At 44.4% G+C, this 22,541-nt stretch overlaps 1 protein-coding gene across 1 annotated transcript in view; it reads right to left on the reverse strand.

Annotated features, from left to right (window-relative positions):
- Positions 1-22,541, reverse strand: part of LOC141053001 (uncharacterized) — a 151,239-nt gene that overhangs the window by 95,561 nt on the left and 33,137 nt on the right. Inside the window, 1 exon segment of the mRNA XM_073550322.1 lies at positions 21,256-21,370. Within this exon segment, the coding sequence (XP_073406423.1) occupies positions 21,256-21,370 (115 nt within the window).

A 22,541-nucleotide genomic window follows, 5' to 3' on the forward strand; every position in this document is an offset into this window, starting at 1 on the left:
ATAAAACATTATTTTTTACCATATTTTTTATTTTCCAGGCAATCCAGTGCGAAGCCCTCGATCTCCTAGAGAAAAAGAGAAAAAAAACAAACCAAATTTATACCACCTGGTCCGACGCAGTCCATAAACGAGTGTCCCACGACATCTCCTGATGTGACTGTTCTCCATGGCTGCAGAAACACACTGACAGGAGCTAAGCTCCTACAGTGTGTTACTGCGCATGCACCAGAGTTTACCGGAGTTCATTGACTCCGGTACTCGCTTTACGGCACTGCTGCATGGGAAAGTTCACACGCAGCTCTAAGCCGGAAAGCGAGATACCGGAGCTGCAGAACTCCGGGAAACTCGGCGATACACTGCAGGAGCACTGCTCCTGCTAGTGTATCGACCGAGGACAGAAGAGATCGCCGCAGGACCCTCGTGGATTTCTGCGGACAGGGAGTATACATTTTGTTTATTATTTTCTATTTTTTTTTAGGGGAACAATGGCTTCGGGGAACAAAATGTGCTGTATGGTGAGTATGTAATGTATGTTGTATGTCATGTGTGTAATGTTACATGTTTGTATATGTCCTTATGTGTTGTATTTTTTTTTTTTCTTTTACATGCACAATTGTGCTCCGTCACCACAGGGACTACTCTCCCATCCTATAGCCGGATGGGGGTAGCAGTCCCATACGGCGACTGAGCACAATTGTGGGACTACTGTCGCATGGGGACTGACGCAAACAGACTGACAGACATACAGACACACAAACATACATACCAAATCGATAAGACGCCCCACATCGATCCCCATGCGACGGTAGCCTTCCATGATGGCGACTGCTTCTTCCCTACTCTACACTCCGCCCACACACTTCCTCCCGCCTGACATCACTTCCCTATGCAGCGGTTTTGACACCCCAATCCGCAGCAAAAACTGCACATGTGCCGGATTTGCTGCGGATTTTAAAGACTCTATACAAGTCAATGGGTGCAGAACCGCTGCAGAATCGCCAAAAGAATTGACGCTGAGGAAATGAAAGTTTTTTTCCGCACCATGTGCACAGCGTTTATTTTGCATTGAATTTATTGGTACTGTGCACCGCTGCGGTTCCGCAGGGCCAAATCCGCTGTGGATCCGCAGCAGAATCCGTAGTGTGTGCACATACCCTTATACCCCATGGAAAATGGAAACCGCAGTGCACACGGTGCGGAATTTTCTGCGCGGCTTTTGCTGCGGTTTCCATTCCGCAGAATGAATTGACATGTCACTTCTTTTCTGCGGATTCCGCTGCGTTTTACCATCTCCTCCATTGTAGAGGTGATAAACCGCAGGATAATCCGCAGATAAACCGCTGGTCTTCTGACCTGCGGATTTTGCAAAATCCGCAAACCAATCCTCAGCGTGTGCACATAGCCTTATAACTTCATGACCGAAAAAAAAAAAATTTGGTTCCAAAATTGTGCCGATGTAAAGTAAACATGTGGGAAATGTTACTTATTACCATAAGTGTTTTGTGTGCCGTATCTCTGTGATTTAAGGGCATGAAGATTCAAAGTTGGAAAACTGCGAAATATTGAAAAATTCCGTTTTTTTAAAAAATAAACGCCAGTCATATCACTGAAATTTTACCACTAACGTGAAGTACAATATGTCACGAGAAAACAATGTCAGAATCACCAGGATCCATGGAAGCGTTACAGAGTTATGACCTCATAAAGGGACAGTGGTCAGAATTGTAAAAATTGGCCCAGTCATGAACGTGCAAACCACCCTTGGGGGTAAAGGGGTTAAAGGTTATATTGCTTCTCACAGGGCTTTAGCCCTTCCAAATTGAGTTTTCACTGTGCAATCACAAAATGAACTGATATACAACAGCACTGTTGACACTACAACATGTGGACAAACAGAGGCCCTATGCTATCACAGCTCTAAATTAGATCCAGAAGCACTGGCTATCTCTTTTCGCCTTTGGGCAGTGGCAGCCACTGTGCCACTTTTAAGTGGCACTATAAACCACATGTCTTTAGCCAGATTGGCTAAAGACAGGTGGTTTATAGTGGTTAAAAGAACCTAGACATGTTTGGTGTCTATGAACTCGTAATGACCTAGAGAATCATAATATCAGGTTATTTTTTAGCATTTAGTGAATATGGTGGAAAAAAAAAAAACAAGTGTGGGGCTGCACTTTTTTTTTTGCAATTTCACCGCACTTGGATTTTTTTTTCCCCGTTTAAGTACATGACATGGTAAAACCAATGGTGCCGTTCAAAAGTGCAACTCTTCCTGCAAGAAACAAGCCCTCACATGTCTAGTTTGACCAAAAAAATAAAAGTTATGGCTCTGGGAAGAAGGGAAGCAAAACGTGAAAATGCAAAACCAAAAATACCTCTGGTCGTTAATGGGTTAAGAAAGGTAAGAAAATAGATCTGGGCAACTGCCATTCGATAAGTCTGACATCAGTGGTGGGTAATATTTTTGAGCGCATTATAAGAGATGACCTGCAGTAATATATTGCAGTATGAAATAACTGACAATCAGCATGAAACATACTGTAGATCATGTCTAACCAACATGCTGGGAATCTGTGAGGAGATAAGTGCAAATCTGGATGTTGGTAATGCGACCGATGTGATTTAGCTGGACTTTGCAAAGGCATATGATACTCTACCACACAACAGCTCTGTGCTGAAGCTCCGTAAGCAAGGACTACTGGACACTATATGCAGATGGATAATGAGCTGGTTAAGGGACAGGAAACAAAGTCCTTGTAAATGGTCTCTGAATGGGATAGTCAGTAGTTGGGCACCGCAAGAAACTATACTGGAAGCGGTGGGACAACAAAGTTTGAAACTGGAAGGAGTGGGGACAAGAACCCGTGTTAGGACCAATTAATTTTAACCTCTTTATTAATGACCTTTTGGATGGGATTGAGAATAAAGTGTCACTCTTTGCTGATGACACCAAAATATGTAGGATAATAAAAACTGACTTTGGCAGTACAATGTTACAAAATGATCTGGATAAGATGTCTGAATGGGCAAACACTTGGCAGATGAGGTTTGATAAATGTAGAGTAATGCACCTAGGACGGAGTAATCCTATTGCTGCATATTCAGTAAATGAGAGAATACTCGGGACTACAAATCAGGAGAAGGACTTGGGCATTCTGGTTACAAGTAAGCTGAGCAGCAGCACTCAATGTCAGGCTGCATCTGTAAAGAAAACTAGATTTTAAGGTGTATAAACTAGAGAGAAAATCTAGTGATTGCCATGTATATTTATCATCTCTCTATAAATCACTGAGGCCACATCTAGGTTATGTGATTCAGTTTTCAACTCCACATTTTAAAAAGGATATTCAGAAGTTAGAATAATGTATTCAAGTGTTTGATGGGTAAATTCCTACTAAACTTCAAAACAGACCTTCCGCAAGGTGATTCAAAACTTTATCAAAATCTCATTGCACAGCATGTTTCTGGGCTCAAGGACCCCTTTTTCATTTGGCAGAGATAAAGACCTAAGACTGCTATTTATATGAAGACACAAACGACCCGTTGAAGCGCAGGAGCGCAAAACAGCCGTAGTGCGTACTTAACACGTCTCCCATGCCGATGTTTTTTATTCCTGAATAAAGACTTTCATATCCGAACGGTGAGTGCCATCTGTCATTTCTTCATATGTGGACAACTAAAATACATTGTTATGACACCTCACAGGATTAACAAATTAATCCCATGCTGTCCCGCGTGTGAAAGAACAACTACAATATAAAACCGTGCCCTGTGAGTATAGCATCCTGTTCCCATTGTAACGCTACTCATCAATGATTGACATCAAGATAAGTTCAGCGCAAGCTTGAAAATCCAAAACCTTTTTCTCCTACGTTTCATACCTATTTGCTCTGGATTCAGGAATAAATTTAATCTGCACAACTGTAAAAGCCCCCCCCCCCCAACTCTCATTTTTTTGTTTGAAAAGCATCTCTAGATAACCTGTGGTCAAGGTATACATTTACGTTAGACCGATGTTTATTGATCTTGGTGCGGAGAACGCTAAACGAAATAAGTAACAAATGTCAATGAACCAGTCGTAGTAAAAGTAGGCAAAGAGTGTGCTACAGCTTAGATATCTTATATAAAAACTTCACATTTATTAGTATTTCGTCATTAAAGCATACTACTATCTGCCCTGGGAAGCAAACCGACACATTTTGACAGTTATGTCTTAATCATGGTCAAGTTATGATTCACATTATATGTTGATTTAAAATTCATATTTAAGTCATTTATTTGATTATACTTCCTATCACCCACCAGACATTCCCATTGTGATAAAAGCACCAGTACTGGATCTAGCTCATTCTGCCATTCTTATCGGATATCCTTGGTCCAAAAATTTTTTTGTAAACATTTTACTTTGAACACCAACTGCCAATCCCAAACATATGGCTTTTTGTTCTATCTCTCTTGGGACCAGCCCCCTGGGTGGCAGAGGCACTCACAGCGCACCTCTTAACTATCAGGTACATTCTGTTCTAAAACTGAAAGGGAGAAGATACAGATTAGATATTGGAAAAAAAACTTTTTGATAGGGTGATCAATGAGTGGAACAGGCTGCTACGAGAGGTGGCGAGTGCTCCTTCAATGGAAGTCTTGAATCAGGATGGACAAACATCTGTCTGAGATGGTTTAATGAATCCTGCATTGAGCAGAGGGGGTTGGACATGATGACCCTTGAGGTCCCTTCCAACTCTACCCTTGTAGGATTCTAATTCAAAAGGGTAAAAAAAAAGGTGCCAGAAGCCCTGTCTCCAGTTAATCTGAAAAGTTGTGTATTAGCAAGGCCCTAGGCACAGAAAAACAGACATACATTCCCTCGCCTAATGAAAGACAATGTTAGTGGAGGCCTAGTTCCATTATGGTCCATGGTAGCAGCCTGGGGGTGAAACACTGTTACAAAGACCCACAAAAAGATTCGTGAAACTAGGCGCGAAATGCTTGCCCATTGCGGTCCTGTGTGTTTGTTTCTAAATGCTACCTTCAAACAAAGAAATATTATAAGTGAGGATTAGAGTTGAGCGATACCGTCCGATACTTCAAAGTATCGAATCGGAATGGATCGGCCGATCTTAAAAAAAAGTATCGGTATCGCCGATTCCGATACCGGAAGTCCCATTCAAGTCTATGGGACTTCCGGTATCGGAATAAGAAAAATCCTGTTTTTCCCTTGTACAGCCTCTCTGGGGTCTGTACGGGCCTTTCGGGGGGCTGTGCCGGCCTGCCAGGGGGTCTGTGCAGGCTCCGGTGGTCTGTGCCGGCCTGCCGGGGGGCTGTGCCGGCCTGCCAGGGGGGCTGTGCAGGCTCCGGTGGGCTGTGCCGGCCTGCCGGGGGGCTGTGCAGGCTCCGGGGGGCTGTGCCAGCCTGCCGGGGGGCTGTGCAGGCTTCGGGGGTCTGTGCAGGCATCGTCCGATGGGACTACAAGTCCCATCGGGCGATGCCTGCTACCATGACGGTGATTGACACATTAGCCAATGATGGGACAGTAGTAGTCCCATCATCCGGCTAATGTGTTGAATGTAAAAAAAAAAAATAAAAAAAAATTACATGCTACATACATACAACATGCATACTACATACATGCTACATTCATACTACATACTACATACATGCTACATTCATACTACATATATACTACATGCAACATACATACTACATACATACTACATGCATGCAACATGCATACTACATATATACTACATGCATGCAACATGCATACTACATATATACTACATGCTACATACATACTACATATATGCTACATACATACTACATATATACTACATACATACTACATATATGCTACATACATACTACATGCTACATACATACTACATATATACTACATGCATGCTACATACATACTACATGCTACATACATACTACATGCTACATACATACTACATATATACTACATACATACCACATACATACTACATGCTACATACATACTACATGCATGCTACATACATACTACATACATACTACATACATACTACATACATACTACATGCATGCTACATGCTACATACATACTACATATATACTACATGCATGCTACATACATACTACATGCTACATACATACTACATATATACTACATGCATGCTACATACATACTGCATGCTACATGCATGCTACATACATACTACATACATACTACATGCTACATACATACCACATATATACTACATACATACTACATACAATACATTCATACAATACATACATAGACATACAGTACATATAACATAGAGTAACATACTTACCAATACTTGTCACATTGTTCCCCGAAGCCATTGTCTTTTACGGAATAAATATTAACATAACAAACCACAAAAATACTCACCCACGATCCGAAGCAGTCCACGAGTGTGCCCCACGACGATCTTGGGTAGAGAACTGCAGCATCAGCTGTTGCTGCCGTTCTCTACGGGCTGCAGGAATCCAATGACGGAAGGTAGGTATCCTTCCGCACTGTATTCCTCCGCCACTTAAAAAAAAAAAAGTCCCTAGTCTCACTTTATGCCATTGCTGCGTGGGAATTTCCCACACAGCAATGGCATAAAGTGAGACTAGGGACTTTTTTTTTTTTTAAGTGGCGGAGGAATACAGTGCGGAAGGATACCTACCTTCCGTCATTGGATTCCTGCAGCCCGTAGAGAACGGCAGCAACAGCTGATGCTGCAGTTCTCTACCCAAGATCGTCGTGGGACACACTCGTGGACTGCTTCGGATCGTGGGTGAGTATTTTTGTGGTTTGTTATGTTAATATTTATTCCGTAAAAGACAATGGCTTCGGGGAACAATGTGACAAGTATTGGTAAGTATGTTACTCTATGTTATATGTACTGTATGTCTATGTATGTATTGTATGAATGTATTGTATGTAGTATGTATGTAGTATATATGTGGTATGTATGTAGCATGTAGTATGTATGTAGTATATATGTAGCATGCATGTAGCATGCAGTATGTATGTAGCATGCATGTAGTATATATGTAGTATGTATGTAGCATGTAGTATATATGTAGCATGCATGTAGTATATATGTAGTATGTATGTAGCATGTAGTATGTATGTAGCATGCATGTAGTATGTATGTAGTATGTATGTAGTATATATGTAGTATGTATGTAGCATGTAGTATGTATGTAGCATGCATGTAGTATATATGTAGTATGTATGTAGCATGTAGTATGTATGTAGCATGCATGTAGTATGTATGTAGTATGTATGTAGCATGTAGTATGTATGTAGCATGCATGTAGTATATATGTAGTATGTATGTAGTATATATGTGTTATGTATGTAGTATGTATGTAGTATATATGTGGTATGTATGTAGTATGTATGTAGTATGTATGTAGCATGCATGTAGTATGTATGTAGTATTTTTTTTTTTTTTTTTTTTACATTTAACACATTAGCCGGATGATGGGACTACTACTGTCCCATCATTGGCTAATGTGTCAATCACTGTCATGGTAGCAGGCATCGCCAGATGGGACTTGTAGTCCCATCGGACGATGCTTGCACAGACCCCCGGACATCAGCACAGCCCCCCGGCAGGCCGGCACAGCCCCCCGGCAGGCCGGCACAGACCCCCACAGGGTGCACAGACCACCGGCAGGCCGGCACAGCCCCCCGGCAGGCCGGTACAGACCCCGGGCAGTCCACACAGCCCCCCGGCAGGCCGGCACAGCCCCCCGGCAGGCCGGTACAGACCCCCGGAAGGCCCGAAATGACGGCGCATCATGATGCGCACACACCGCGCATCATGATGACGTCAGGCTGTCAATCAACTTTGAACTTCCGATTCCGAAGCCGACTTCCGATATTGAAAAAATATCGGAAGTCGGTATCGGAATTCCGATACAGCAAGTATCGGCCGATACCCGATACTTGCGGTATCGGAATGCTCAACACTAGTGAGGATATATTGTATTACCTCTAAAATAAACCGACTGAGCAGGAAGCATATGTATATCTTGATGGAGGTAGTAACCTGTTAGGAATCTGGTTTCTGACACGTCTAGACAGAAACCCAGATTCTCACATGCTGCAGTCTCTTGCCCATCTGCTGCAGCAGAAGGGATTGCTGAGGAGATAGCCTCTGGAGACAGTTGTTGTGAGACAAAGTCCTTTATTCCATCTATTGGGCATGCTCACGGGACGAGCTCCTTTTGGACTTCGGGAGTCAGGTGTTCAGGTCCCGCTCCGGATCCTATTGGCTCTTCCTGGACTCTTGGAGCTTTCCGGAAGGTCCAGTGCTCTATAAAAAGTGTGCATGGCCGTTCCGCCATGCGCTAGTGTAGCCATACTGCTGCTGTATGTTTGTTGATGGATGCATGGACTGGTGACTGACTTATTATGAAACCCCTACCCTCTGATACTACGCATGTGTGAGTGTTTGTGTTAGTGCCAGTACCCAGCGCCAAGCGCCAGCGCGTTATGCAGTGTCTTTGCAGCGGCTCTGCTATAGCCGCTCTGCAGTTGCAGCTCCTAGTGGCGTTCGCGGTTGCGACGCCTTGCACACGTTTCCGGTAGGTCCTTACGGAGTTAATATCGCTACCTTGTGTTTCTCCGGTGACCGCATACCCCGTGTGTTGCGCTGAGATTCTGTGTCCTGAACAGACTCAGCGTCTTTTTGTGTTACCATTTATTATTACAGCTCTGTGAGCTCAACAGAGTTTGTTCAGTGCACTTGGTGACACACTTAAACCTGTGCACTCTACCGCCTATAGCTCTGCCACCAACTAGCAGCGGTCGTTCAATCTACCGCACGGTGGACCCCGAGTGGCGAAGGCACTTTATTTATATTTTTATTTTAGTGTCTTCCGCCACTCCTAACAGTAACCAATACTATTAATACCCTTTTCATAGGGAATGTTAGAGTTCACCAAAAATACCCACAAATAACATTCTGTCCAAGGTAAATCTTGGATTAATGTGATGAGATGAGAAGATTTTTTTAAGCTGTGATTTGAGTTTAACTACATGTTTTTGCAGATGCACATCAATGAATTGTGATAAAATACAAGGGAAGAAATTGCAGATATAATGTCTTCCTGGAGGTTTAGTTATATCTTAATGCTCTTTTGATAAGCGATAAAAGGTAGGCATTACTGTATTTTTTTTTTACTAGAATGTAATATCTATCTTTTTTTGGTAATCAGTCCCTCTTCAAATGCTTTCCAAGGAGGAGTTCAAGTTTATTGTTAAACTTAAGAAGATTGGCTGTGTTTACCTACTGTTGTATTTTCACATTTGGTATAAACTCGTGTATAAGTCGAGATTTTCAGCACATTTTTTTGTGCCGAAAATGCCCCCCCTCGGCTTATACATGAGTCATTGTCCAGAAAATCGGCGGCTGTGGCACAGTGACAGCTGCAGCTGCCGGCTTCCAGAAGATTTCATACTCACCCTCCTTGCGCCATCATAGCATCTCCGTCTCTGCATCTCTGTGTCGGCACCGACAGCTCTTCCTGTGATAAGCGGTCACATGGTACCGCTCATTAAGGTAATGAATATGCACACGTCTCCACTCCCATAGGCATGGAGCGCATATTCATTGCCTTAATGAGTGGTACCACGTGACCGCTCAGCACAGGAGAGCTGCCACATCGGGACAACGGAGATGCAGCGACGGTGCGAGGAGGGTGAGTAGGACGGGGGGGAGCCGAGCCATGCATACAACAGGAGGTGCCACACATACCAGGACAGGGCGGGGGGAGCTACTCATAGCAGTACAGGGGAGCCACACATACCAGGACAAGACGGGGAGCCACGCATAGCAGGACAAGGATGAGGGAACAATGCGTACTCGGCTTATACTTGAGTCAATAAGCTTACCCAGTTTTCCGTGGCAAAACTAGGTGCCTCAGCTTATACTCTGGTCGTCTTATACTCGAGTATATACGGTACACCTCTTTGTAGCTATTAATTGCATTCATGCCCTTTTGCTGTATGTTACCCCATGTCATGCCTCCTCCTCTGCAATATAAACTTGCCACTGGCTCCAGCCCAAACCATTTTCGTGACAAAGCAGTAGGAGATCATAAACATCAAATAAAGATATAACACATCAAACAAAAGAACAAGCAAAAAGCCGTCAGGATAACAGGGTGGGTGCTGTGTGCCCCAATGAGTGGCTCGGAGAAAAGGATTTTACGGTGAGTACATAAAAACCCATCTCTCCTTCGCCTCTTAGGGGGACACAGGACCATGGAACGTCGTAAAGCAGTCCCTGGGTGGGGAACAACATAACAAATCAAACCCCACATATCAACTGACTAGAAGTGCGCTACTGCCACCCGCAGAATCAGTCTGCCCAGGTCCGCATGTGCGTAGGCCTGAGTGTGGATATTGTAGTGCTTCGAGAACGTGTGCAGACCGGACCAAGTCGCAGCCTTGCTGACCTTTTCCGCTGACACCTGGTGCCGAGTGGCCCAGAAGAAAATTCTATTTTGTATCGGGAGGACACCAGGTCCCTGACCCATTTGTCGAGAATGACAGAGAGCCAGGCTTGACGAAACAAAAGTAGGTGATGGCCTACTTTGTTGGTGTCGACCAGAATATCTATTGTAGACTTTGAGGCAGATAATCCCTTCCTGTGACTCTTAAGAAGCACAAATAACGCGTCCGACTTACAGAAGAACGCCGTCCGCGAGACATACCTCACGAGAGCCCTCACCCTGTCCAGAGTGTGAAGAGCCCTCTCAAAATGAGGTACTGGTGAAGGGCAAAACAATGTCCTAGTTAAAGGTGGAAAGAAGAGACCACTTTTGGGCAAGAAGGATGGGAACGGCCTGAGTGTAAGAGAATGGTCAGCCATAATATACTGAGCGGCCATGTTATCTCTAGCAGCCATTTTGTTGAAAGTTGTAAAGGAATCTACTTCTACAAAAGAACTAATAGATGGAGTATGGCAAAATGAGATCATGTCTCCTAGCAACCTCAGCCGATGTGCGTAGAGGAAGATTGGATCAATCAATAGGATCACAGGTCACCAAATATATGGCCAGTATGCTTATACGTGATAGTGTGGTAGCGAAGTGTAGAGTAGTTAAAATGTCAGGATGTAAGAATTTATGGACATAGATTGGAGACAATGATAAGATTTTAGGACAGTAGCCATAGATACCAATGACTTATGGGTTTTAGTGTTGCTTGGAGAAATGTTAATTAATATCTTCGTATTATGTCATTATATTCTCTTTTCTAAACCACGTTTCTCTAGAATTACCATGTAAACGCCTTAGAATTATAATGTTAACGCCCTCTGCGGCAAAATGCAGCTTTCTTTGTTCTGATAATGTATAAGAAGCCCCTGTTACTGTCGATCGGGGCCATTCCATCGCCATCATGCCACTGTGCCTCACCATGGCCAGGGCACAGAGCCTTATCATCGCCAGACTTCCTAGCGAATCTCTGCCTGTCTGAATTCCTGTTTTTGCCCGCATATTCCAACTCCTCTGTTATTCTGTATCTGTTTTGCCGTGTATCTCCGAATAAACCTTCAACCTCAGCTTGATAAGAGATCGTCTGTGGAACTTCTTCCCGACTCTTCCAGCTCTCAATAGAACTTTTTCTTACAAGTGGCGATTGCCAGCCAGGAGAGCTGCCTCCAGAAGAACCATCGGAAGAAGCCGCAGATGAGGGCTTGGAGGTGGGAAGAGGAAGAGAAAAAATAAAAGAAACGCGTGTGGCCATACGTGAAACCGATCAAAGGAAGCCAGCCTGAAGGAGAACCTCTCGTGATCGCTCCGAGACAGCATGCCAGATTTTTTTTATAAGAAAACCACGGACAAAAAAAAGACTATAAAAAGATGAGTAACTAAGAAGAAGCTATCTACAAGGACGTGAGAATTTTTTTGTGTGCCCGGTAGCAAGAAGCTTTAAAAGGGCATGGGGAGACGCCTGGCAAGCTAACGAGTGAGGCTGGAATCACGGCTGCACCTCTTTTTGATATCTGGTCGACCCCAAAAAAGCTGCAGCGAGGTCTTCCATTCGAGAGAGGTGTGAGTATCTAACGTTGCTTAAATTGCATTTGTTGATACTAGAACAGAGTAAAACTCGTCCTTGTAGACCACTGTAAATATGGAGTGGTTACGGAAGCAGGCAGAGAAATATGCTGGCACACCCCAGCTGGAGGGGGTTAATGTGGAAACCACGTGGTTAAATTGTATGCGATGGTTTACCACAGAGAACAGGGAACTAGATAGAAAAAATTTGCTAGGTTAAGCTAATAGCCAAGTAGTGGCTTTGTGTAAGACAGTCATAACTTTTGATCAGGCTCTTGATAGGTAGCTTACACAGCAATATGTTAACATGATCACCCGGGGAGGGGCAGCGTATAGGGAGAGATTAGAAAAGCTGAGTGAGACGCTGGAGCTAGCACGGAAGCACAGAGAGGAGGGGTGCGAGCAGCAGCAGCAGCTGAGAGCAGTTATGTCACAGATGGACACTGCAGCTTCGAGACACAGTGCTGATGTAAATACAGTTGTAGACTGGAGAAGAGAGTTGGGAGAATGAGTGAAGTAGTACATAACAAGATATAGTGTCCCAACAGCTCCAGCTTATGCAGACACAGTTGAGGAAAGATATATTGTCCCGACAGCTCCAGCACATGCAGACCCTAGGTTAGGTGTGATGCTGCTTCAACCCCGAGAGAAAAAAATCCCAGGCCAAATGTTCCTGGTCCATCTTAAATTTATTAAAACAATGTTGCCTAATTGGGAGGAAAGTAAGTGAGTGTTTTGTTAGGACGATGCAATCCGAGGTGAGGGGTGATGAGTCTAATGTTTTTGCATACCATTCACCTCGGGGTGTATCTGCTGATTCAGGGAGGCCAGGGGTTCCGGGGGGGTATGGCCAGGTACCGAGAATGGGCAGGTCCCGTTCGGCAGAGCCCCCAAGGGATCCCATGAGAGGCCCCCCCTTGTGTTATTTTTGTGGACATCTGGGACATGTTAGACGTTGTTGTCCCAACCTTGTGCCAGGGATTGTACCCCTAGAACCCCGGGCACCATTTAATCCCCAACAGCCCCGGGAGTTCTCTAGACTACCTTTCGGAGTTAGACCTCCGTATCCAGCAGTGAATGACCTTAGGCAGTATCAGCAGTACAATGGTCTTCAAATGGTTAACCCAGTCTCACAGAAGCCTTCTGCTCCTTCCCCAATGGCTTTCACTCATCCGCACCCGGAGGTCCATGCTATTAAGGGAGGGGTCACTCCTCCTCGTCCCTGTGCTCCCCTGATCAAGGAGCTACAGGAACATGAGGACCGGACCCTGACTAAGGATCTCTTTGGGGCGGAGATGGCAGCTGTTGGACGGAAGCCGTGCCCAGATGGGGATGATGGATTTTTCGGGCTTCCCACGGCAGGTAACACTGATTGATGGAGTGCTCCCCCTGTTCCCCTTACCCTCTTTGCCCCCCTTTCCCTGGGCAAGGACGGTAGACCTTATGTCAGAGGGAGAATAGAGGGGCTGCCTTGGGAAGACATCCTCATCGATACAGGAGCCTCAGTTTTAGTAACAAGACACAAATTGCAGTCACCTCCTGGACTGCCTGAGACTACCAATTTTGGTAGAATTTGGGGGCTCCTGTATTCAAGCAGTAAAAAGTCGTCCAGTGAACCTGAGATTTCAGGACACAGGGGGATCGAAGCAAAGGGGTCTTCGATGCGCTTTTTGGGTAAACCCACAGTTACGGTACACTATTTTGGGAACTGATGTTTTGGGAGCAATGGGAATTGTTGTTCATTTATGTACAAAGTCTTGTGGCGGAACAAAGAAGCCACTATCTGTTCTGTAATTGTCCCTGTGGAGGAGGAGGAGGAGGAGAGTCATAAATTACCCATTGCTAGTTTCAGAGTATGTACTGGTGAAAATGTTGAAAATGCTGACAATGATGCTTTAAAGAATGAATTGAAGCAAAAGTTCCCTGAATTGTGGATCTCAAAGAAAACTGATTGTGGGTTAATGCAAACTCAGGTTAAAATTGATGGTGAAAAACTGCCACCTTTCCAGCGTCAGTACCGTATTCCGGAGGACGCAATCCCTTACATAAGGGTTGCAGTCAGTGAATTGGAGAAGCAAGGTGTTGTTGTGAAAGGTAATTCTCCATGTAACAGTCCTATTTTACCTGTAAAAAAGGAAGATGGCAGTTTTCGAATGGTAGTAGACCTGAGACTTGTAAATAAGTACACTCCCTCAGCTGCTCACCTTGTTGCATCTGTCCCTGAAGTTATGTCGCAGCTGAGGAGTGATTGTAAAGTATTTTCTTGTTTGGATATTGCAAATGGCTTTTTCTCAGTACCCCTAACACCTGAATCTGCACTCTGCTTCGCATTCACTTTTGAAAATGTGCAATACTTGTTCACGCGGCTGCCCATGGGATTTCACAGTTCTCCTGTGTATTTCCATCAGGCGTTGGCTCAGATGCTAGAACCCCTCGGGTATGGAGACAAAGTCTTACAGTATGTTGATTATTTATTGATTCAAACTGTCGATGAATGTGAACACAGAGAAACCCTTGAAAATGTTTGTCAGGCTTTACAAAATGCAGGACTCAAAATGAGTCTAGATAAAGTACAATTGATGAAATCAGAGGTTAAATTTCTGGGTGTGTCTGTCTCAGCAGAAGGAAAGAAGCCCATGCATGATAGGGTTAAAGCTATTCATGCTGTCCCTATACCAACTAACATTACTGAACTCAGAAAATTTTTGGGTCTTATTAATTTTTCCAGAGAATTTATTGAAGATTTTGCTTATTTGGCTAAACCACTGTATGATTTATTGAAAAATGTTGATAATGACTTTGACCCTGTTAATGTGGAGGGAACCGCCTTACAGGCTTTTGAGGGATTAAAGCGCGCCCTTACGGCAGCTACTGCATTGATTAACCCTGACCCTTCCCAGCCTTTCTACATTCAGACTCACACCGGTGATATCTCTATTTCTTCTGTGCTTTTACAAAAATGGCCCAAAGAAAGCCCAGAGGTATCTAGTCAGTTGTATGCCTTAGGTTATTACTCTAGGTTGTTTACTCCCGTGGAAAAAGGATTCACTCTGTGCATGAAGCACCTACTGGGCGTGCACTGGACTATGAATCAAGTGAGACATATAGTGGGATTTGCTCCTTTAAGTTTACAAACCCCGCATGTCACTTTAAAAACTCTGCTGCAGAAATTCTTAAACAAATTGAGCAGCGGGGCAAAGAATTTCCAAAATTATAGTCCTTCTGTAAAATTAAAGGGCACAAGAGGCTAATTCCTGACCCCCCACATCCTTGGCAATGCATATGTAGACCACGCAGCCAAGGAGGCTGCACTCACAGGCGATGACAAATATCCTCAAGAAATCATCGCTGCAGTCACAAAACAACCCCGTGAGCCCCCCCTTGTCTTTTCTCCTCTGCAAGATCTCATGAAGGCACAGGAGAAGGATGGAGACTCATCCCTGTTCAATTCCCTCGAGTCCCTGCCCATTGAGGGGGAGTGCTTGTACTACAAACGGGTTAATGATAGACTTGTGCCTTATATCCCGACTACAATGATTAAGTCTTGGCTCAAATTTTCACGCTAGAAAGGTGATTAAAATGGTTCATATCAATCAGTGTAGACTTCTTAATTATTTTACTGAGATTTCTGGTAAGGACTGATACTGCACTCTTTTTTCTATTTTTCTCCAGGTCCGCTGAAGATTTTCATATTCGACTCCTGGGACCATGAACATATTGGATGATCAGGAGAAGATGTTTCACACTATACAGTGGGACTCTGATAGTGTGAGAGGGGGAGAAGATCAGGAAAATCCGGAAGACAAAGAATGAGAAGAAAAAGACCAAAAGACTTAACTATTGTGCAGCTTATTTTTTTTCGGGACTATTTGAATTTTTTTTATGTGTTTGTGCTATTTTTAGGGACTTTTGCCTTACACACTCGTGCATAAAGCACTGAATTACCCCAATATTCTTATTTTCAATAATTCACCCATGAATATTACAGTACTGTATGTTGTACTCTGGATAGAGTACAAGAGGGGGACTTGTAAGAGAATGGTCAGCCATAATATACTGAGCGGCCATGTTGTCTCTAGCAGCCATTTTGTTGAAAGTTGTAAAGGAATCTACTTCTACAAAAGAACTAATAGATGGAGTATGGCAAAATGAGATCATGTCTCCTAGCAACCTCAGCCGATGTGCGTAGAGGAAGATTGGATCAATCAATAGGATCACAGGTCACCAAATATATGGCCAGTGTGCTGTACGTGATAGTGTGGTAGCGAAGTGTAGAGTAGTTAAAATGTCAGGATGTAAGAATTTATGGACATAGATTGGAGACAATGATAAGATTTTAGGACAGTAGCCATAGATACCAATGACTTATGGGTTTTAGTGTTGCTTGGAGAAATGTTAATTAATATCTTCGTATTATGTCATTATATTCTCTTTTCTAAACCACGTTTCTCTAGAATTACCATGTAAACGCCTTAGAATTATAATGTTAACGCCCTCTGCGGCAAAATGCAGCTTTCTTTGTTCTGATAATGTATAAGAAGCCCCTGTTACTGTCGATTGGGGCCATTCCATCGCCATCATGCCACTGTGCCTCACCATGGCCAGGGCACAGAGCCTTATCATCGCCAGACTTCCTAGCGAATCTCTGCCTGTCTGAATTCCTGTTTTTGCCCGCATATTCCAACTCCTCTGTTATTCTGTATCTGTTTTGCCGTGTATCTCCGAATAAACCTTCAACCTCAGCTTGATAAGAGATCGTCTGTGGAACTTCTTCCCGACTCTTCCAGCTCTCAATAGAACTTTTTCTTACACTGAGAACCACCTTGTCCTGGTGAAAAATTAGGAAAGGGGCTCGACAGGATAGGGTGTTTAACTACGAGACCCTCCTGATTGATGTCACTGTGACAAGAAAAATGACTTTCCAAGAAAAGGTCAGCAAGACGTCCTGCAATGGTTCGAAAGGAGTCTCCTGAAGAACACCCAGGACCAGGTTAAGGTCCCAAACATCCAACGGCATTCTATAGGGGGGAGCCACAGGAGAGACCCCTAAATGAAAGTCCTCATTTGCAGATTGGAAGCAATCCTGCCTGGAACAAAACCGGTAAGGCCGAGATCTGACATTTGAGGGCGCTAAGCGCCAGGCCTGAATCCAGGCTGGTCTGGAGGAACAGCAAAATGGTAGGATTGAAGAAAACAAGAGGAGTACGTCCACAACCTCTGCACTGTGCGAAAAAGATTTTCCGGATGCGGTGATAGATGCATACTGACGCAGGCTTCTGTGCGCTAATAATGGTAGAAACCACCTGTTGGGAGAACCCAGCCTGGGTTAGGACCCAGGATTCAATGGCTAAGCCATTAAACACAGGGCCCCTGAGATCAAATGGCAAATCGGGCCCTAAGAGAGCAGATCTGGTCAATCTGGCAGTCGCCAAGGGACATCGGCAACGAACCGCACTGACTTCGCGTACTACACCGGCGTGGCCAATCCGGAGCGACTAGGATCCCTGGAACTCTGGTACTGGATGTCCATTCCCTATGTGCAGGTTTAGAGCCTAATTATTCCTTCTCCCCTTTCTTTTAGAGTGACAAGAAACCAGCACCAAGAAGCAAGTTCAAGACTTCATGGAGATGTGCAGTCTGTACAAAAAAGCTGGCCTCTTCACATAAGACATTATGTAAAGAGTGCACTGAGAAAGTCATCAGGGAAGAGCAACCATCCTTAATGGGATAAATAGAAAGAATAAATGGAAGCTAAAAAGAGGAAGCTGTTATGAATGAGTCACCATAGGAGGCAAAAACAGAAATGTTAGCTACGTCCAGAAAACCAGAGAAGTTGGCAGCTATCGGATTGCAGACCCCTGAACCTATCAACAACTAGCAGTAGCCGTGGGGGGTTCCTACGTTGCCCTAGACCCCTCGATCACAGCCGGAGAACTGCCTAGCCTAAAGACAGAAAGGGAAATCTAAACTGCCCCAGAGCAGACCCCAAAGCAATAGGCAGCCCCCAACATATAATGACGGTGAAGCAAGATGGAAACACTAACACAGATAGAAAGATTGGTTGAGCAAATGATGGGGCCCAAGCTAACTAGATAGGACAGGATAGGAAAGCTGCTGTCTGCAATCCGCGAAAAACGCTATAAAAATAAGAGCCAACAGACTGACAGGGAAAAAGGCCCTGAAGACGCTAGGCTTCAAAAAGACTATGTCAGTACTCAGGTATTTTCTGAAGACAGAGCAAACCGACAAAAAAGGAATTCAGCTCACCCCAGCAGGGAATGGCAGAATCCAGAAAAGCAAGGCAAACTAAAACCAAAACACAAATGCAAAAAGGCAAAGAAGAAAACTTAGCTTTTGAGGAGCAGGAATAAGACTGATCTCCTAGAATTCCACAGAGAAATCACCAGCGAGGCAGAAGGGCGTCGGCTGCCTTATATCCAGTCAGAGATCCTCGTCGCCCAGTCATCCTCTCCCAGCTCAGGTACTTGGTAATCAGCCTCACTACCTTCCTTCACCAGAAGAGGGAGTTCATCAGACCTCAATGGTGAAGGGGAAAATGAACTCATAACAGTACCTCCCCCTTGAGGAGGGGTCACCGAATCCTCATCCACGCCACCAGGGCGATCAGGGTGAGCCCGATGAAAGGCACGCACCAATCTTTTGGCATGAATATCAGAGGCAGAGACTCAGGAATTATCCTCCTGACCATAAACCTTCCACTTAACCAAATACTGGAGTCTCCGTCTAGCCAGACGGGAATCCAGTATCTTCTCTACCTCATATTCCATGTTACCTTCAACCAATACAGGGTCCGGAGGTGCCACCCCAGGAACTACTGGTTCATCAAACCTCTTCAACAAGGACTTATGAAGCACATTATGGATTTTAAATGTGACAGGAAGAGCCAACCGAAAAGAGACCGGATTAATGATCTCCAAAATTTTGTAAGGCCCAATAAATCTAGGCTTAAACTTAGGAGAAGCTACCTTCATAGCGATATTTTTTGATGATAACCAAACCATATCACCCACCTTAAACTGGGGACCAAAGATCCCTACTCCTGATGTGTTTTTTGGGGATCGGTCTAAATTTTTGAATTTCAAAAATAATTGTAAATTATTTTTTTGCCTTGAAGCCTAACTCGTCAGGGAGCTCCGCGCTGCAGGTTAAAAATGTCATCTCTTTGCTGCGTGGCGATCCCCAAGATTGGGCGTTCTCTTTGAAACCTGATGATCCTAGTCTGACTAATGTGAACGCATTTTTTCAAGCCTTGGGGTTGTTGTATGACGAACCTAATGCTATTGATCAGGCTGAAAAGACCCTGTTGGCATTGAGCCAGGGTAGAGATTCTGCAGAATTGTACTGTCAAAAATTCCGAAAGTGGGCGGTCCTTACTGCCTGGAATGATAATGCCTTGGCAGCTCTCTTTCGGAAGGGTTTGTCAGAAGCCGTAAAAGATACTATGGTGGGATTTCCTGTTCCCTCTGGTCTGGACGATTCTATGTCATTAGCCATTCAGGTTGATCGGCGTTTACGTGAACGCAGGACTGCATGAGAGGTGTTGCCACCTGTTGAACAAGTGTCTGAACCTATGCAATGTAATAGAGTTTTGTCCAGGGAGCAACGTCAGAAGTTCAGAAAGCGTAATAAGCTGTGTTTTTTTGGTGGAGATGCCTCGCATATTATTTCTGTCTGTCCTAAACGAGAGAAACGTTTTGCACACACGTTTTCTGTGGCTGGTGATTCTGTTATGAATGAGTCACCATAGGAGGCAAAAACAGAAATGCTAGCTACGTCCAGAAAACCAGAGAAGTTGGCAGCTATCGGATTGCAGACCCCTGAACCTATCAACAACTAGCAGTAGCCGTGGGGGGTTCCTACGATGCCCTAGACCCCTCGATCACAGCCGGAGAACTGCCTAGCCTAAAGACAGAAAGGGAAATCTAAACTGCCCCAGAGCAGACCCCAAAGCAATAGGCAGCCCCCAACATATAATGACGGTGAAGCAAGAAGAAAAAACACTAACACAGATAGAAAGATAGACTGAGCAAATGATGGGGCCCAAGCTAACTAGATAGGACAGGATAGGAAAGCTGCTGTCTGCAATCCGCGAAAAACGCTATAAAAATAAGAGCCAACAGACTGACAGGGAAAAAGGCCCTGAAGACGCTAGGCTTCAAAAAGACTATGTCAGTACTCAGGTATTTTCTGAAGACAGAACAAACCGACAAAAAAGGAATTCAGCTCACCCCAGCAGGGAATGGCAGAATCCAGAAAAGCAAGGCAAACTAAAACCAAAACACAAATGCAAAAAGGCAAAGAAGAAAACTTAGCTTTTGAGGAGCAGGAATCAGACTGGTCTCCTAGAATTCCACAGAAAAATCACCAGCGAGGCAGAAGGGCGTCGGCTGCCTTATATCCAGTCAGAGATCCCCGTCGCCCAGTCATCCTCTCCCAGCTCAGGTGCTTGGTAATCAGCCTCACTACCTTCCTTCACCAGAAGAGTGAGTTCATCAGACCTCAATGGTGAAGGGGAAAATGAACTCATAACAGGAAGCTTAATCTTGAGGAGAAAGGGAAAGATGACTCTCAGGATGAAACGTCAATCCCAGACGAACCTCTGAAAGAAGGCGAATTAATCCTGGACCCAGAGGTCTTCCAACAGGAGAGATATTATTTTTCCTCAGGGAATATAGAGGAACTCCTCATGGCACTAAGGGGGACCATGGACATTGAGGAGGAGACTGCCCAGACGGTACAGGAGGAAATGTTCGGGGGTCTCCGTTCTAGGAAGAAGCAGGTGTTTCCCATTCGTAAAAACATCCGGGACCTGGTGCTAAAGGAGTGGGAGTCCCCAGAAAAGAGGCTAACTATTCCAGTGGAGATGAAGGACAGGTGGATGACGAAACGGCAGCATGCTGGTCAGAGATTCCAAAGGTTGACGCCCAGATTGTGCGCATAGCTAAAAAACTACACTACCATTTGAGGATGCCTCACAGTTGAAAGACGCCCTGGAACGCAAGATGGATGCGCTACTGAAGAAATCATGGGAAACCTCGGCAATTTTATTAAATACCAACGCTGTATCTACCTGTGTGGCCCGATTGATGTACTGTTGGCTAGTTCACCTGGAGGAACACCTGACCATGGGTATTCCTAGAGAGGATATCCTGGCTTTTCTACCTGTCCTCCAGAATGCAACAGGGTTCTTGGCAGATGCCTCTGCAAAATCCATAAGAATAGCAGCAAGATCATCAGGGTTATTGAACTCTGTGAGACGGGCACTCTGGCTAAGATCCTGGAGCGGGGACATGACTTAAAAAATGAAATTGTGTTCTATCCCCTTCAAAGGGAAAAACAGGTTTGGTCCTGCCCTCGACGAGCTGCTAGGGAAGGCTTCGGATTAAAAAAGACCTTACCTGAACCTAGAAATACTAGTAAAAGGCCCTTTCACCCCCCGAAGGAGCATACACTTCAGTACAAGGGGAAGCCAAGTCAGGTCGCTGGAGCTACCAGAAAGGGAGAAGAGGCAGAAATCTTTTTCTTCCCCACTGCCAGAGACAAAATAAGCCATGATGCCAACACAGTAGGAGATCACATCTCAAACTTTCTTCCACAGTGGCACAAGATCTGTTCAGACAAATGGACTCTAACATCAGTCAGGGAAGGAATAAAGATAGAGTTTGCCTCATATCCTCCAAAAACAATACAGACAACATGACTCTCCAGAGCTAGTCCACCTTGATAGCGTGAGTGAAGAGCCTATTATCTAAGAAGGTAGTCTCCATAGTGCCAGAAAGGACTTAAAAAAAATAAAAAAAAAATACAGGTCCCATCGGGTTATAATCAATTTGAAACCCCTGAATCGATGCATAACATACAGAAGATTCAAGATGGAATCTGTCATGTCAACAGAATCTCTGATTGGGCAGGATTTCGTCATGGCAACAATAGACCTACAGGATGCATATTACCACATCCCGATCTATCCAACTTATCAAAAATTCTTAAGATTTGCAATAAGATTCTTCCCACAACCGCATGCAAGACTTCTCCCGTGCTTCCCCCATACTCTGGAACTCTGCCGCAACACATCAGACTCTCACCAACAACGGAAACCTTCAAGAAAAACCTGAAGACCCACCTGTTCCAACAAACCTACAGCCTGCAACGATCCTTGGTCTACCAAACCACAGCACAACCAGCTCTACCCTCTCCTAGTGTATCCTCACCCATCCCTGTAGACTGTGAGCCCTCGCGGGCAGGGTCATCTCTCCTTCTGTACTTATGGGTCCTTCGTCTTGCACATGTTTATTGTACTTGTCTATATTTCCCTTTTTCCCATATAAAGCGCCATGGAATAAATGGCACTATATAAATGTATAATAATAATAATACGCCAGGGAGAGCACACAGTCCATTATCAATTCAATGTCCTCCGATTCGGTCTATCGTCAACCCCATGGATC

Source organism: Dendrobates tinctorius, unplaced genomic scaffold (assembly GCF_039654945.1).
Source record: "Dendrobates tinctorius isolate UK_male_01 unplaced genomic scaffold, ASM3965494v1 ptg000164l, whole genome shotgun sequence".
Lineage (NCBI taxonomy): Eukaryota > Metazoa > Chordata > Amphibia > Anura > Dendrobatidae > Dendrobates > Dendrobates tinctorius.